The following is an 18,125-nucleotide window of genomic DNA, read 5'->3' on the forward strand; positions in this document are numbered from 1 at the left end:
TGTTCATTTTGAAAGAATGCTTTGCCCATTCTCTTGCATTCCACATGGAAAGTGGAAGGAAAGGGAGAGTTCCAGGCCCATAGCTCCAAATCTTCGAAGTATTCAGGATTTATACAAAAATAGTGTGAGATCACCATAAATCAGTATGATACCACAAAAAAAATAAATGCAAGTGGTCAAATCTAAATGAACACTAATGAATTTATTCAATAATCTTAATTCATTTGAATTATAAGGAATGGATGGAATTCAAAGAACCATAAGCAAAGCTCTCCTTGAAGAACAGATCTTTGTGGTCTCTCTTTGTCTTCTACAGCTCCCCAACTCCCCACCCATGACATGTCACCCAAAAAGCTGCTTCTGAATGGCGGAGAAGTCTCTGGAACAATGTGGGATGCAGGTTGATGGAGAAATCTGAAGAAAATACACTCATCCCCCACACACCCTTTGAGTGAGAGGTATCTTTTGTTTGCATAAGGGAACTCTGGACTCAACTTAGTACTTCTGTTTTGAGTGCTGAGTACCTACGTACTTGTCATCCAATTTCCTTTGATCTTATTCTTACCGAGGAATTAGGCAGAGTACCAGCTGCACATTTATTTCTTCTCGGTCCATAAATAAAAGGGCTGGAATTGTACAGCATGATCCATACCCTGAAAGGTGCAGTGAAGATGCCTAAACTCAAAAAGTGGCATGGGGTTCAAAAGAGGCCAGTCTGCACCTTGCCACAAGCACAAGTACGTAACACTATGTTTTGCTGGTAACTAAAGGTCTGTGTGCATCTCGTGTCTCATCCAGTCCCCTACTTTTCATGGATTGAAGTCACACTACTGAGTCATGTGCCAATCCTTCCGATCCTAGAGGGCTATGTCTGTCCAGGGACAGAGATTAGAACACTAGCTTTCTGTTTTCCCGGTAATGGACAATATAATAATGTGAGTAATATGTGTGACATAGCATGGCTCCTTAAAAAAAAAAAGACAGGCCCCTTGTCAGATCTGTTAGATGAAGCCATCAATAAGAAATGTCACTTTGCATCAACAGGAGTGCCCAGATGTAGGTCTCAAGAATTACAGGAAAAAAATCTTGAATTAAGTTGCTGGGTGTTTTTTTTTTTAACCTTATCTATGCCATATATCCTCAACTTCTCCTTCCTGGCCAAAGACAGTGTGCAATATCAACAATGTTACTCATTTTTAGAGAGGGGGAAAGAATGAATCCCACAGCATTTCTTTTTAATAACTGTTCAGCTACAAAATTTTATTGGTATTCTTTTATGTTCCCTCTAGAGGATGTAATGCACAAAAGCATTGTCACGGAACATATAAAATTACAAATGAAATTTATTGTAAAAAGTAGAATGTCTTCTAGACGGGTGTCAGTATTTATTTTCATTCATAAAACAGAACCAAAAAAATTGCAGGTATAATATATTCATTTGTCAGCAAGTTCATGGGTGTAAATTGCCATCCAACGTTATTGACTGATATAAGACAGATATTGAAAAGACAATTTAAATTTACTCTTCCAAACATAAACTGTTCCACAAAAGCACTGTAAAAACTCCTTCATGGTTTTTTTTTTCTTCTGTTGTGCTTCACACTTATGGTTAACTACATAATTTGGTTGTGTCGTAATCCACTGTGTTTGGCAATTTGGCATTGAAGGCCTGCAAAGCAGATTGAATTCTCACCACCTCACTAGTAGACAGCTTGAGTCTATGACGCAGCAGACATGAGAAAAGGTCTAGACGACCTTGGCCAGGTGGAGAGAGTTTATTTACACGGTCCCGTATCTCTAGAAGCTGCAAGAGTGCAGAGTCCTGGGATCCCTGAGTATAAGGGTAGTCCAGCTGCAAAATCAAGTCCCGAATTGATTCCGGATCAAAGTGCATGCTGTAGCCGAACACTTGGATATTGTTGATTTTCATATAGCCCAGGTTCCGGGAGGGATCAATAAACTCCAGGGGCTCGTAGTAAATGCTGTCATTGCCATTGGGACCATTTGACTTAATGCGACTCCTCAAGTAGATGTGGACCGTTTCGAAAAATGTCTTCCACTTGTTGCCTAGAGTCAGCGTCCAGTTATAACACTGAAGGGGTAAGTCCAGTTTAGTCCGCTCCCAGTCTGGGAAACTGTTTTCATTGACAGGCATAAACCAACTCTCAGAGTGGCTACCTCCAAAAGGGTTGACGTAAACAGCCAGGACAGGCTCCAAGGTGCTGTTCTTAGTTAGGCAAATTTGAAGAGAGAGACCCAATATCATATGGACCAAGCTAGATTTGTACTTGTTACTCTTAAGGGTAAGGAGCATCCGTTTGCGCCAGGAAGGGTCAAACCAACTGTTAAGACGCATGTCGTTACTGATGAAGATGGCATGGACCTCAATTCGGCGGTCTGTTTTCTGCAATAAATATTTCATCTCCAAATCCTGGAGATCAGTCTCAAACCCAATGTAGTGTTCTGTTGAGTCTGCCACTTCAGGCTTGCAGAGCCCTTGGCTTAGCATGTACCCAGTATTACAGGTCCCACAGCGGGTACGGTTATCAGGGGCACAAGCTAAGCAGGCAGAACCATCTCCTACAATGCACGGTAAAGAGCCAAGGCAGGCAACCTGGTCATTAGGGCACGTGCACGAGTGAGTCTCTTCAGAAAAGCTGCCCAGAAGTCCATTTTCATTGCAGTAGAGAAAGGACTGGATGCGGTTCAGCCAATAGGTTGAAGATCTGTGAAGCAAACAAGAAGCTGATCAATACTAAATGAAATGAAAATCAAAGTAATACAACGAAATGTTTTTTTTGTTTTTTTTTAATGACTTTGAAGGAGCAATATAGCATTTGACAGAGTGGAGACATTTCCTAAAACATCAGAAGAATGGGGTGCAACCTGGGACTTTCCTAATTCAAGCCCAATGCATACACTGGAAATGCTTAGGCAAGTCCCTGTCTCTTGGGTGTTGCCAGCAGTAGCCCATAAGATGATTCATTTACCATGCAATCCTGAAGGGGGGGGGATGCCCATAAGAGTCGGCATGACCCCTACACTGGTGTCCGTACCACTTGTGCTGTGCAAACTGGTATGGATGCCAGTGTATGGTGACTTAACGCCAGCTCCCATGAACCACGGCAGCAGTGCAGCTCTCAGACGCCACAGCAGCCTCCTGCCAATATTTCCCTGGTGTATCACCCTGCGCCAGCATCCTGGGAGGCATTCCTGGGGTGTTCCTTTTGGCCTGGGAAAGCACCCTCATGCTGTGGCATTGCTACGCCAGCTATTTTGCTGGTGTAGCCTTGCTAAAGTAAATGGGGCTCCCCCCCACCAGAGTTTTATTTTTAAGAACATTTATTTTTCTTTATTCCAGCTGGGAAGCCTCTGTGGAAGCGGTGCGGAGGCGCCACTCCTGGCCACTGCCTAACTGAGCCCCCTTCAGGAATGGGCTGTTAATGATCGTAGACTTCTGGCACTGAGTCCTGAGGTACAGCTGAAAACTAACTCTCTGATGGAAGGCACTTCAGTGGAGAGACAGGAACCATGTAGATCCATGACTGCTGAGTGGCTGTGCTACCCCATAGGTGGCCCATGTTGGTGCTGCTAGTCATGGATCATATGCCTGCATGGTGCTAAGTTAGGAGTTCCCCATGCCTCTGCTGCCTTGCAAAGCCCTCCAGTAACATCTTTGGGTTCCTGTCCCCTGGATTGTCATTCAGTGACAGCAGCTTATTAGTCTCTGGTGAACTACCTCACAAAACATCGTAGGTCTCAGTCGTATATACAACAGGAAGACAGTTCTAATATGAGCCATACCTTACAAGTGTACAGTAAGGATAATGAATTAACATATAAGAAATTCTTTGAGCCCTTGGTAAGTGCTATAGACAACAACATATTATTGTGGCACCTGGAATAAATAAGGTTATGCATATTTTCTTAGAGGTGACAAATTAACACAGTAACTCTGTTTACGTATTTTGACACAGCAGCATTGTTTTCTTGATGCATCTCTCCCACTCATTTGTATCAATAACTTCTGACATGAGAATACCAGTCCCAAGCCAACAAAACCCTCAGCCCAGATTCCAGTTGTTCTGGAAACCAAACAAATACAAAAAACACTCTTTGGGGATGCCTCACCTCCCACTGTTCCCTGATTGTGTATAATAGCAGGCAAATTCATGGATTACATGTCTATCAATGGCTATTAGATGTGACAGCTAAATTAAACCTCCATGGATATAGCAGGGAAAGACCATTATCATTACAAGAGCCAGTGTAGTGCAGTGGTTATACTGTTGGACTAGGATCTGGGAGACCTAGATTCAAATCCCCACTCTAGAATGGATGGTCACTGAGTGACCTTGGGCCAGTCACACACTCTCAGCCAAAGTTACCTCACTTGAATTGCTGTAAGGATAAAATGGAGGAGATAAGAACTATGTAAGCCACTTTGGGGGCCCACTGGGGAGAAAGGCAGGGTTTAGAAAACAAAACAAACAAACTTTCTTAGTTTCTCAGTATGCACCCGAGAGTGCTCAAATAACTTTCTAGAGAGCTTGCAGAGCCTTTGTCCATCATCTTCCTGACCTCTTGGAGGATGGGAGACGTGCCACAAGACTGAAAGAGGGTGAATGTTATTTCAATTTTCAAAAAAAAGGGAAGAAGGATGACCCAGGAAACTACAGACCAGTCACTTTGACCTCTGTCCCAGGGAAGATACTGGAGGAGATTTTAAAGAGATCAATCTGCAAACATCTGAAGGAAATCAGCATAGATTTGTCCCCAACAGGTCCTGCCAGATCAACCTCATTTTCTACTTTGATCGAGTGAAGAACTTACTGGATTGAGGGAATGTGGTTGTTGTTGTTCACCTGGATTTCAACAAAGCTTTTGACAGGGTTTCCCATGATGTTCTGATGAGTAAACTAGAGGACTGTGGACTGGACTCTAGGATAGTTCAGCGGATAGGGAACTGAACTGAACTGAAAGAGTAGTTGTCAATGGCATTTCATCTGAATGGAAGGAGGTGTCCAGTGGGGTGCCACAGGGCTTGGCTCTGGGCCTGGTACTTTTCAACATTTTTATAAATGATCTGGATCATTAAATTTGCAGCAACAAACACCCCAGAAGATAGAGATCGAATTCAATGAGTTCTGAACACACTGGGAAAGTGGTGGATGTGAACAAGGTGCAATTCAAGGATAAATGCCAGGTTCTACATCTGGGAAACAAAAATGAAGAACGTGCATACTGGATGGGGGATACACTTCTGGTCAGCAGTGTGTATGAACAGGATCTTGGGGTACAGGTTGACCGTAAATTAAATATGTGCAGCCAGTAAGATGAAGCGACAAAAAAGGCTAATGTGATATTGAGGTGTATCAACAGAGACATAAAATCCAATTCACAAGATGTCATAGTTCTTCTGTACACTGTATTGGTCAGGCCTCACCTGGAGTATTGTGTGCCGTTCTGGAGGCCTCACTTCAAAAAGTATGTGGACAGAATGGAGCAGGTGCAGAAGAGAGCGACGAGGATGATCAGGGGCCTGGAGACCAAGCCCTAAAAAGAAAGGCTGAGGGACTTGGGAATGTATAGTTTGGAGAAGAGGAGGTTGAGGGGGGACATGATTGCTCTCTTTAAGTATTTGAAGGGCTGTCACTTAGAGGAGGGCAGGGAGCTGTTCCTGTTAGCAGCAGAGGATAGGACTTGCAATAATGGGTTTAAACTATGGGCGGAAAGGTACTGGCTGGATATTAGGAAAAATATTTTACAATAAGAGTTGTTCAGCACTGGAATCAGCTTCCTAGGGAGGCGGTGAGTTCCCCCTCACTGGCAGTCTTTAAGCAGAGGCTGGACAAACACTTGTCAGGGATGCTCTAGGCTGATCCTGCATTAAGCGGGGGGGGGGACTATATGGCCTATATGGCCCCTTCCAATTCTATGATTCTATGATTCCTTTTCCCTAGATTTAACAGTCACTGGCATTTCATCTGCCATTTCACACTTTAAAAAAGGGGGAAATTAAGATTATTATTTTTTCTTGACATTATAAGGAGAAAAGTTGCCACATCTCTCAACCTATTCACTGATCTACTTGATGGCAGATAACACAGAATTTGCTTCTCTGGAAGTGTCATTAACTGTTTTATCCAGGGAGTGATATATTTATTTCATGCAATATTATTTTGTGAACATGCTAAAACAATGTGAGTTAGGGAATCTACTTGATCTGGACAAAATGGGTATTTGCGTTCTTCTGCAATAATTTTATTGTATCTCCCTTATGTCTCAGCTGAGTCTAAGGCATTACACCTCGCCAACAAGAAAGCTCGTCTAAATTTATTAATTATCTAACCAGTGGAAATAGTCTGGCAAGGAAAAAAGCCTGTTAAAGAGTATCTGGAAGAAGAGAGGTGAACATTTACAATTTGCATTCTTAAACACTATGGACCAATCCACATTTAAGTTCTTATTTTGTAATTGTTTACAGCTTGCTTTCTGAATACTATGCATGTTACTACGCATGTTCACTTCATCAAATCTTGCTCTCTTTGAAAAAAAGTTTGGACACCCCTGCTCTATTGGGAGGGAAAATCTTTTGTCTAACCTGCTAGTCCAGGTGGACACAGAGATATCTGATATTAACAACTGAAAAATGAGCTGTTGATGGCTCAAAGGAGTACCAAAATTTAATGACAGATTGATATATAATAGATGATAGGTTCTAGTTGTAGAGTAGAGGAGGAGTTACATTTTAGAATACACAGCAAGTGTTAAAAAAATTAACTTGAAGACTATCAAGATGTTCTACATGGTCAGTGTACCAAACTGGAGCAGCATATTTAACAACTGAATGTATGCTTGCTCTATATAGGGTCATAAGGGCTGGTACAAATTGCCCTTCTTTGCAAAAATATAACTTTTAAAGAAGATAAAAGAGGAGTTTAAGTTTTGCATTAACGTATGGATATGCAGCTATCGTATACCCTTGTCCGAAGAACGGTACACTCCTTCTATCTGGGATGGTCATCCTCTTCCACCGAGTGTGCAGCTTCGGGAGGGACGCACATGGAGCGGTGAGGGAGGGAGGGGACACCTGCCTAGCCAGACAGATCAACTGAATCAACCCTGGCAATCAATGGGGTGGCGGCTGTTGCAGCCAGATCGCCCTCACATCTTATGGATAAATCTTCACACTAGTAAGCATGGATGAGATTATGTAAGTGGGAGCTGTGTGGCTTTTACTAATGGATGTATATTTTATATTTTATGCTGGCCTTTGGCTGTAATAAAGATGACTGATTGATTGATTGATATGGATATGCAAGTCCCAAGAAAGATTGTGCGTAAACATGACCCCAAAATACCTCAAATGTCTTACTATCTATATAGAATTTCCCCACAGGGATAAGAAACACACCCTTTTAAGTTTAGATTTAGTAAAGATTAAAACTTTCAATTTATCAAAATAAATGCTAAATATTCTTTAGTGCAATAATCGTAAAACTCATTTAAAATTCGCACTACACCTGGGAGTCTAATGGTTAACAATACTAGATCATCTGCTTATGCTAAGTATGGTATTGGCTGGCCACTTAGCTGTGGAGAGCTGGATCTACAATCCTGGCTAGGTAGAAAGGCATTTATGTATACACTGAATAGATGTGGGGCCAGGCTGCAGCCCTGCCTTACACATTTTCTTACCTTGATTGGGTTCGAGAGGGTAGAGCTACCTGGTGTATGAATCCGTATAAGATTTTCAGAATATAAATTCCTAATAAGCATCAATAATCTGCCAGGCAAGCCCATATGAATGAGCCCCCCCCCCCCGCAAAGTCTAACAAGAGTTATGGACTCTAACGCACCACAATGATCAACAAATGAAGAATATAGCTCCTCTTGTGTATTTGTTGGCCAGTGATGGTAACATAAAACAATTTTGCAAACAAGAATCTTTTTTTCCCTAAATCCATATTGGGCATTGCTTAAAATGTTTGAGTCTTCTATCCTCACTTTCAGCCTACTAGTTAGGTGGCTAGCATAAAGTTTGCCAAAAGCTTATAGGGCTATAATGAGCTGAATTGTTATTTGCTGCCTTTTAAAAAAATGGAACTATAATAGCTAATTTCCAACTATCAGTTATTTCTCCAGTCTTATTTATCTCAGTAAATAAAGGTGCCAAAAAGGAAGCTCATCAAACTGGATCAAGTTTAAGCAATTCAAAAGGGGGGTGGAACTGAGCTGGATAATGGCAGACACCTAATCCAAGGTTTCCACACACAGATGACTGAAAAGCCTCTAAATACAAACTTGATAGCAACAGGCAGAGGAAAATTTAGCCACAATAGAAGACAGTTGACTTGAAGAATTTAAGCATTGAGAATAAATGGCTCCTCCCTAAAGAAACTAAAGAGATAATGGAGCAAACAAATCCTCTGCAGCAGAACTGAGTTGATAGCATGACTGCCAAATCCAACAGACTCGCAGAGAAAGAAAGGAGCATGAAACTGCAAATATACTAAAAAGTATAGAGAACCAATTATTGTAATTAAAACAGGATCTAAAGTAAGAACTAATGGATGAGTGGAGATAATTGTTAAAATCAATAAATAACCAATTAAAGGAACTGGCTATGACATAAAAATGTGACAGATTGCTGAAGAAGCATACAAAATGAGCAAAGTACACAACAAGCAAATTAAAAAAGTGGAGAACCCAAATAGAACTATGAGATTAAAAATAACAGACCTGGAGGATAGAGGATGTCATACTAATATTCACATTCGTGAAGCGGAGGAGTCTGTGGAGGGAAACGTCTTGATGGAATTTCTTATCAACTGGTTTAACTCCCCGGTCCCAGTCACCCCCCTGAACAGAGCAGGCTTGGAAAGAGCTCACAGAATTGCAACTTCAAGAGTATCAGGTAGTCCGGTACAAAGAGATATTGTTGTGTGTTTTACATGATATGTAGTGAAAGACCATTTCCTTAAGCAAGTTTGGAAACTCCCATCCTTAAACTATAAGGAAAATAAAGTGATTTGGTTCTTGCAGGTTATCCAGGCTGTGTAACCGTGGTCTTGGTATTTTCTTTCCTGACGTTTCGCCAGCAGCTGTGGCAGGCATCTTCAGAGGAGTAACACTGAAGGACAGTGTCAGTGTTACTCCTCTGAAGATGCCTGCCACAGCTGCTGGCGAAACGTCAGGAAATAAAATACCAAGACCACGGTTACACAGCCCGGATAACCTACAAGAACCAATGAACTCTGATGGTGAAAGCCTTCGACAAAATAAAGTGATGTTTATGCAAGATCTAAGCTCTGAAATGCGTAGAAGAAGACACACTCTGCAACTTATTGCAAATATATATATATACAGGAGGCTAAGATAAAATATCGCTGGGGATTCCCCTTCAAACTAAGAGAATGTAAAACTTAAGTTGCTACCTCATTAAAAAAGGCATTGAGAATTTTGAAGGACAGCTGGTACTCCCAAGTGAAATTAACAACATTACAGATAAGGATTCAGAAGAACAGGGAGGAGGAGAGAGGAAGACAGTGACCAAGGTGAAGAGCAGGTATAGCAGAGGAGAATAAGAGGAAGGGGGGGAGTCAAATGACAGAATAAGGAACTGGAATTTCAAGTCACCCCACCTTCCAAGATAAGCAAAATCTAAAATATAAATGATGATGAAGATAGAAGGGCAAATGGTCAGTACATTTAAAATGAAAGGACTTAAATCAAAATACTAAGTTTACCACATAGAGTTATAAAAATGCTATAAAATTAATAATTTAAGTAAAATAGGGGTTAAATATACATAGGTGTGGGTGTGGGGAAGGAGAAGTTGGGAGAGGATGAATCCCCTAAAGGTGCTGCAGCACAGTTTAGATGAAAATAATCTAATCTGTCTCACTTTAGATATGGATGGGACTTTGTATATGACACCTACACAGTTAAAATTTGGTTTAAATTTGTGGATAGGGGATTTAAAGCAAGATGGAGAGAGATGAACATGGAGTAGATAGAAATATATAAAATAGTGGTTAAATATTGCTACAAAGGAAGATGTTAAAATTTACATATTTAATGTTAGAGGAATGAATGATCCCATTAAACAAAGATGAGTGGAAAATTGTATAAGAGAATCATACCCAGATGTTAGAATGCTTCAGAAAGCACATCATAGCGAAAAAAGAAGATAGATTACTGAAACATGGATACTATGGACAACAATATTCCGCACCAGCAAATAGTAAGTCAAGAGGAGTAGCAATTATTTTTTCAACAGCATTCCCATTTCAAAAAGAGAAGTTAGTTAGAGACCCATAAGGCTCTTATATTTTTGTAAAAGGGCAATATGCAAATAAAATATTCACATTTACATCTATTTATGCACCAAATAAGAAACAAATTAAGTTCCTAAGGAATACATATAAAAAACTAGACAAATTTAAACAAGGGGAACTTATAATAGGGGGAATGTAAACTGGATTCAAATAAATTGTCTAGATAAAAGAAGTAATAAAAATACAAAAAAGAAAACAGAGGAAAATAAACTGGCAAGTTTTCCAGGAATAGGAAAATAAACTGACAAAGGTTTTCTCATAGATGCTTGGAGAGTAGATAATCCACAGAAGATGGGTTTTACCTATTATTCACTGACACAGTACATATTCTAGAATATATTTTATTTTAACCTCATCTAACTCGATGCAAAATATTGTAAAGGCAGAAATTGGAATTAAATAATTATTCGATTACACCCCAGTATGGGTATAATTGAATGTCCCTGGGGAGCAACCAACCACCTATACATGGAGATTTAACACTATTTTATAAACTAAACCAGAATCTAGAAAAAATACAAGAGGGGCATAAAAAATATTTTACAGAAAATATAACTGAAGGAATGCCAATGTATGTAGTGTGGAATATATTAAAATCAGTAATAAGGGAGCTATCTATTCAAAAGATGGTCAGATTGAAGTTTAATTTTGAAAAAAAATTAAATTGGAGGCAGAAGTAAGATAATTAGAAGCCAAACACACACAAAAGGATTTTAAAAGACATATAATGATTTGGAAAACAAAAAGAAAGATATTATCAAAATAGATTCTATTACTAAAAAAACTATTCTATGTGAAACAGAATCATTATGAATTCGGTAATAAGAGTTCAAAGCTACTAGCAAGTAATTTGATAAAACATAAAAATAGAAATAAAATAGCAATGATAGATTGCAATACTCCCAAAAATATGTAATACAGAGCAGACACCAGAACAGTTTGCCAAATATTTTGAAAAAATATACTCTTCAGATAATCCATCTGACAAAAATTGATGAATACTTATAAAAATTGGATATCCCTGAACTGAGGAGTGAGCATAAAAATACTTTAAATAAGACAATCAAAAGTAAAAAAAAAAAAAAAAGATGATGTGATAAGAAAATAAAAAATGGTACATCTCCTGGTGTAGATGGATATGATCCAAAATTCTATGAACAATTTAAAGATTTGTTATTACCATATATGACAATATTATTTAACCAGATAATGAAAGGCAAACAATCGGCAAGACGCAACAATCACGGTGATTTTAAAAACTGGTAAGCAAATTAGATTCTTATATTAGAATAGCACAAAAGGATTAAATTCTAAAATATACTCTCATTTAATTGAAATAGATACAAGTATGTCAAATAGATGGAAAACAATGTGGTAAGATGATACTGGGATAAAAATAAAACAAAATATATGGAATAAATTATGGATGATTCAAACAAGGAAAAGTATATCAGCACTCCTTAGGGAGAATTCTTTGAAACTACTACAATGATGGTATATTTCTTTGTTGTGTCTTCCAAGAATAAGCAATACAAATAATACAAAATGTTGGATAAATTGGATCCAGCAAGGTGAATATATCCATATGTGGTGCTCACAGTTCTGTAGTGTCACACCTCTGGGGAAAAATATTTCTAGAAATGTCAAATATTATGCATCAAACCATCCATGCTACACCAGCATTGGCTCTGTTGGCAATATGGGGGGGGGGACAAAATAGAAAAGCAGCATCCAAGGGATTAATAGTGTTTATGTTGATGGCAGCCCATGGGGTAATACCAAGTGCTGGAAAACCACAGAACTTTTAACACTACATTCTTGGTATTCTGGACTGTGGCAAATAGCTATGGCAGAAAAACTGACACATCAACTTAGAGTAGTCAAAGGTAAAGCTAAAATATCAGATTTCAGTGAATTTATCTTTTATCTGTTATTGTAAGATAAATTGGAAAATATGTTAAATACCAAGCATTCTGTCAATAATTTGATTCAACTCTATGTATTTTATTTGTTTTTTATTATATTGTTTCTATATTTGTTTTTTTAAGTTTTGCTGTTATTGTTGTTTGGGTTTTCTGTTTGAAAAATTAATATATATTTTTTAAGTTTGAGCAATTCAAATAGAATATAGTCACACCCTGGAGAGTTCCTTGGTTTTAAAGCTTTTATTATACTTGTTACTTCCCTTTTTGTAACATCTGGCCTGGTTGGAATTGTTGAAATCCTGATATTAAGCAGCATCTCTGATTTATCCATGGCTGTGGCAAAAAAATTTTTTGTAATGCTATTCCCATTTAGAAGAGGAAATGGGAGGTACAGTATCCATTTGGGAACTAGAGGTCTTATGTTTGTGCCCAAAATCTGTGAGATGTGTTTCTTTCTTTCCTTCTTTCTTTGTAAGAAATATCATCGACTTAGACCATTCTTTCTTGCAATATTCTTTCTTTTTAGTTTTAAGTAGACAGTTGTAATGTCATCCAATCTGCAGAAATCTTCAATAATTAAAGGGGGTAGAATGTTTCTTAAGTATAGAGTAAGATTTCTTCAGAGTTCTTTTTTGTAGTCTACAGTCCCCATCAAACCAGTGCTTCCTGCTGTATCTTTCCCTCTTCAAAACTATTTTAGTCAAAATTGGAGTCAATTATTTAATTACCGTCTCCAGCTTAGAGAAGAGGTTTACAATGTTGGGTATTTTAGGTGTTATGGATACAATCTGGCTCACTTTGTGTTGCCTCATTATTGCCCAAACTTCTGCCCCGATATTTTTTATTCAATTTCCTCTAGACAATTACTTCTTTCTTACTGGCATGTGGGACACCTTTTAATTCAAAATGTAATTCCAGCGGGAAATGGTCACTGATTAATATATCAGCTACCTGTAACTTTACTAAAGGCAATACATTGTGCAAAGAGATTACAAAATAATCTATAACACTGGTGTCCTTTTCAGAAAGGAAGGTAAAGACTCCAGTTGGATCCAGGAAGGTATTCCCATTCAATAGAAGTAAATTTAAGTTCATAATCATTTGTGTTAGAGCTTTGTGGCGCAGAGTGGTAAGCTGCAGTCCTGCAGTCAAAGCTCTGCTCACAACCTGAGTTCGATCCTGATGGAATTTGGTTTCAGGTAGCTGGCTCAAGGTTGACTCAGCCTTCCATCCTTCCAAGGTTGGTAAAATGAGTACCCAGCTTGCTGGGGGTAAAGTGTAGACAACTGGGGAAGGCAATGGCAAACCACCTCATAAAAGTGGTTTACCTAGTAAAAGTTGGGATGTGACATCACCCCATGAGTCAGTAATGACCTAGGCTTGCACAGGGGACTACCTTTACCTTTAATGCCTGAGTAATTTATGCCTTTATCCTTAGACCTCCGTGTTTCCATGGCTGGTATAGAATCAGGTGGTGTGTGATGCCACAGTTGAGATTTCAAAAGGGTGTAATTGTCTTCTCCTATTCTGGCATTTAAATCTCCTGCAATAATTAATGTTGGATTACGGTATCTTAACTGTAAATTCTGAATGTAACTTTCCAGGATGGTTTCCAGGGTGGTTTCCATCATTCATCAGAGTCCTGTTTTTTTATCACAGGGTGGTGAGTATACATTAACCAAAATGATCCAAAGATGGCCAAGTTTGCCTTTAATTGCCATAGCTAAATTCTGAGGTGCACACTGTAAAACTTGTTGTTCTGATAGAATGTTGGAAATATAGCAAGCAAGGCCCCCATTCGGGCATCCTCCAGTTTTGAGTTCTTGTAAAAAAATAAGAATTATAACGATTGAGGTGAATTTCATCCAAGGGCCATGTTTCTTGAAGTAAAATACAATCATTTTTTTTGTAAATATTTAAAGATTGCTGGATCTAATAAATTTCTTTTAAGTCCTGCTATATTCCAGCTCACAATAGACTTCAAAACCATGCATGACTTCGATCAATTAATTCTTTAAAAAAATCATAAATTGATTTAGGAACAGACACATTGGAGATTACCACTTTAGGAGACAATGGAACACTTAAAGAAGGTTCTGTTGTACAGACTGTGTTATATTTAGCCGTTTTTGCTGCTTGAGAAAATCATGTGTTTGACTATATATCATGATTCCCTTATCACTTTGTCTTGTATTGATACTATGCAAGGAGAATTGGAATTAATAGATATAATTGACTCTCTTCCTGATTTAGTAGTAAACATAATTTGTCTTTTAAATCATCAATTTTTCCAACCAGATTGTGTTGCTCATTAGTTTAAATCTTAATTAAGGGATCAGGAAGATTAGTTTCTATATCTATTAAATTTATATTTGGCTGGGCACAAATTTATTCTGGATTCTTGTTAGTAGATACTTGGTTCTCTCCATTGCATGAGACTGTTGCACCAAGAGAGTGGATGATGTTGTTTTTTAAAAAACTAGTTTAATATTTTTTTAAAGCCGCGACAATTTAAAGCCGGCGCAGACCAGCAGCCGTCCTGTTTTGCTGCAGGACGGCGAGGTTTCCCACTCACCCTCCCTATGTTCTGTAGTTATGTGTTTGATTTCCTTTTGTCACAATTTGTTCTGGCGGGTTTTTGCATGGGGTCTGATCCAAGAAGGGAAGATGTGCTTTTCCTTCCCGTTTGTGGGGACCCCCATAAGGGGTCTTGGGATGGAGTACAACAGTGATCCCCAGCTCGGGGGCCTGTATTGGGTGCTCCAATCCCATGTGGCGCTGGCTCCACACAGAGATGCCCGTCCGGTGGGGCCATCTAAGTGCTACTCCAGTGCTGTGCCCACAGGTGGTTGGGCTGTTTATCGATGCTTTCGATATATATCGGGTTACAGGGTGGTGACCCAATATCTTGGATCCGCCCCCATGGTTTTTCCGCCAATGCTCCATTCTGTTGTGATCAATAAAAACTGTGGCCATTTACTTCCCAAAGAGTATGTGTATGTGTGTTTATTTAAGGTTACTTCTCCTTCCCCTTTCCTTGGAGCCGCTTGCCCGTGGGTCCACAATGGAATCTGGAAACTGGATTGGATGAGCAGAGTTTCCAGGAAAACGGACAATATAGAAATGACAAGACTCTGAAAATGGTGCAGAGAAACAACAATCTTTATTGTGCTTTGCATTTTCCAGATGCTCTTCCCCATCCTAGAGAAGCATGGATTAAAGTGCAGATTTTGGCAGTGGCTTTGCTAGAATTTATTTAATATTGGCAAGGAGTTTTGCATACTCTTGTGTTGCACAAAACCTGCCATGATGCAGAAAATACAAGAGGCCAAATTGCATTGGATTTAACGAACAAGCAAGTCAGCACTTAATGACTGACATCCTTCTGAACTATAAATAGGAACTTAACATTAAAAACATAGAAGAATGCAAAACAAACAAACAAACAAAAAAAAACCTCTGAGAGAAATCAAAAACAATAGACCAATTTCAGACATTTGTTTGTGTGGCAGTAAGCTTTCTGATGGTGAAGAAGTGTGTTTATGTCCCTCAGCTTCTCATGTACTTCAAGTAATGTCTGATGCGAGAACACTACACAGAGGCTCATATCCAGTTCCTTCCGTCTACTGAGGTGGGAAAATAATGTAAAATCAGATGACCATATGCGTGGACTCCCACATGCAGTGCCCATGTCACACATTACATTAAGTGCATAGTTGTTGTCTACATGAACAAAGCCATTGATACTTGGATCATCTAGCCCAGTACTGTCTACCCTGACTGGCTGTGGCTCTCCAGGGTCTAAGAAAGAGGTTTTTCAAACCACCTATTATCAGGTCCTTCACCTGAAGTTGCCATCATTTGATACTTACCTGTTAACTCAACTAGGACATAGTTAGAACAACCTCCTGTACAAATTCTAGTTGGTTTGTTTCTGTACTATGCAATATTTATTGAGAGCAAAGTATGTTTTACACATTCAGCAACACTTTATACAAGAGTCAATCTTGAAAAATTAATGTTGTTCTATATTGTATATCTTTTGATTTGAAACCTTTGTGCAATCCAAACAACTGCTTAAGTATGAGTGTTCCTGGACATGCTCAAATTTCCACTCAGCCATAATGGTGGGAAGCTCAGAAGTCCCACCATTCCCTCTCAGCCTAAACTGCTTCTTGGGGTGACTGTGAGGATAAAATGAGGAGAGAGGACCTCATACATTGCCCAGAGAGTCTGGGACAGAGAGTAAGATAAAACATAAACCTGGTGCTTTCTATTTATTCAAACAGAAAAAAATTGAAATGGAACAGGGACAGAGTAATTCAAAATTTCACACAATTTTCCTTAATAGATCGCACAATTTCCCCTACTAGATATTACAAGAGGGGGGAAAAGATGTATTACCATGCTTATATACTGTTGTGAACTACTTCAAGAGTAGGAGAGATAGACACAAATTAGCACTAAAAGTACAGTCAACAAGATAAAGAAGCTGAAGTGTATGTGTGTACAGATGTTTTGAACAACCTCATGTGTTGTAAGCTCCCTGCTTCCTCCTCCTAAAAGAAGCTCACAGTTGTTCTTTAAACCCAGTTTCATGGATCATGCCAACAACATACAAAGTGCTGCTAATCTCATAGGATAAGGCATTCCCTTCCCTATTCTTAGGGTTGCCAACTCTGGCTTGGGGAAAATCTAGAGATTTGGGGCAGTCCCTGTGGAGGGGGGAATTTGGGAAGGAATTTCACTTAGAATGTATGATATACCATAGAATTTGCCCTCTGGAGCTGCCATTTTTCCCCAGGAAAGTGATCTCTGTAGTCTGAAGATCAGTTGTAATTCCAGGAGCATTCCAGGCCCCACCTGGAGGTTGTAAGAACTAAACAGGGACAGCTCAAAAATCAGAAATATCAAACTTGTATATGAAACATTACAACAAGTGCAAAAATTCAGAACAAACAGTGTGAGGAGCTATATACAAATATGTACAAAAGTAATTACAAGCTATTACAATTCTTATAACTTCAATTAAGCACACTGGCCAATTCCAAAATGACGTGAAACAAAGTCCACTTCAAAGGGGTGAGCCGATGTCAGTTTCACTTGTAACGAGTCTTGCCGTTGCACAGGCACAAGTAAGAACAGAAAGGAAACGCTTTCCTGGATATTTCTGGTGTTTTCACAAACAAGCTTCATCAGCCTAAAAATATAAATCAAGATATATAGTACCTATAGTACTAATACTAATGCATTGCTTACATCTTAGTTATAATTATAAATATATAAATATCGGATTCTCACCTCAAAAGAAAGTCAGAGGAAACCCGGATCTCTACCGTCCCAGTTTCTTAAGGAGGAACACAAGTTACTTAGAGGGCTAAGTTAGCTCCCCATATTCATTTATATATGATTTTGCTAATTTTTTGTTTTCATTTTTTATATATGCTCCCCCACAAAGGGGCTGCGAATCTTAATGCCTAAACTCAAAGTATAGCATCTTGCAGATATATTTAGCACGCAGGTCATGTGATGTAGAGGTCTGCTCAGATTAGCAAAAAATTAGCAAAATCATATATAAATGAATATGGGGAGCTAACTTAGCCCTCTAAGTAACTTGTGTTCCTCCTTAAGAAACCGGGACAGTAGAGATCCGGGTTTCCTCTGACTTTCTTTTGAAGTGAGAATCCGATATTTATATATTTATGTATTTATAATTATAACTAAGATGTAAGCAATGCATTAGTATTAGTACTATAGGTACCATATATCTTGATTTATATTTTTAGGCTGATGAAGCTTGTTTGTGAAAACGCCAGAAATATCCGGGAAAGCGTTTCCTTTCTGTTCTTACTTGTGC

General features: G+C 38.9%; 1 protein-coding gene across 1 annotated transcript in view; it reads right to left on the reverse strand.

The window, feature by feature from the left end:
• Nucleotides 1-1,247: 1,247 nt before the first annotated feature.
• BRINP3 (BMP/retinoic acid inducible neural specific 3) overlaps nucleotides 1,248-18,125 on the reverse strand; it is a 302,264-nt gene continuing 285,386 nt past the window's right edge. The window contains exon 7 of the mRNA XM_056845184.1: nucleotides 1,248-2,726. Within this exon, the coding sequence (XP_056701162.1) occupies nucleotides 1,610-2,726 (1,117 nt within the window). The 3' untranslated portion in view covers nucleotides 1,248-1,609. The remainder of the gene's footprint in view (nucleotides 2,727-18,125) is intronic.

The sequence above is a fragment of the Euleptes europaea genome, chromosome 2 (assembly GCF_029931775.1).
Source record: "Euleptes europaea isolate rEulEur1 chromosome 2, rEulEur1.hap1, whole genome shotgun sequence".
Taxonomy (NCBI): Eukaryota; Metazoa; Chordata; class Lepidosauria; order Squamata; family Sphaerodactylidae; genus Euleptes; species Euleptes europaea.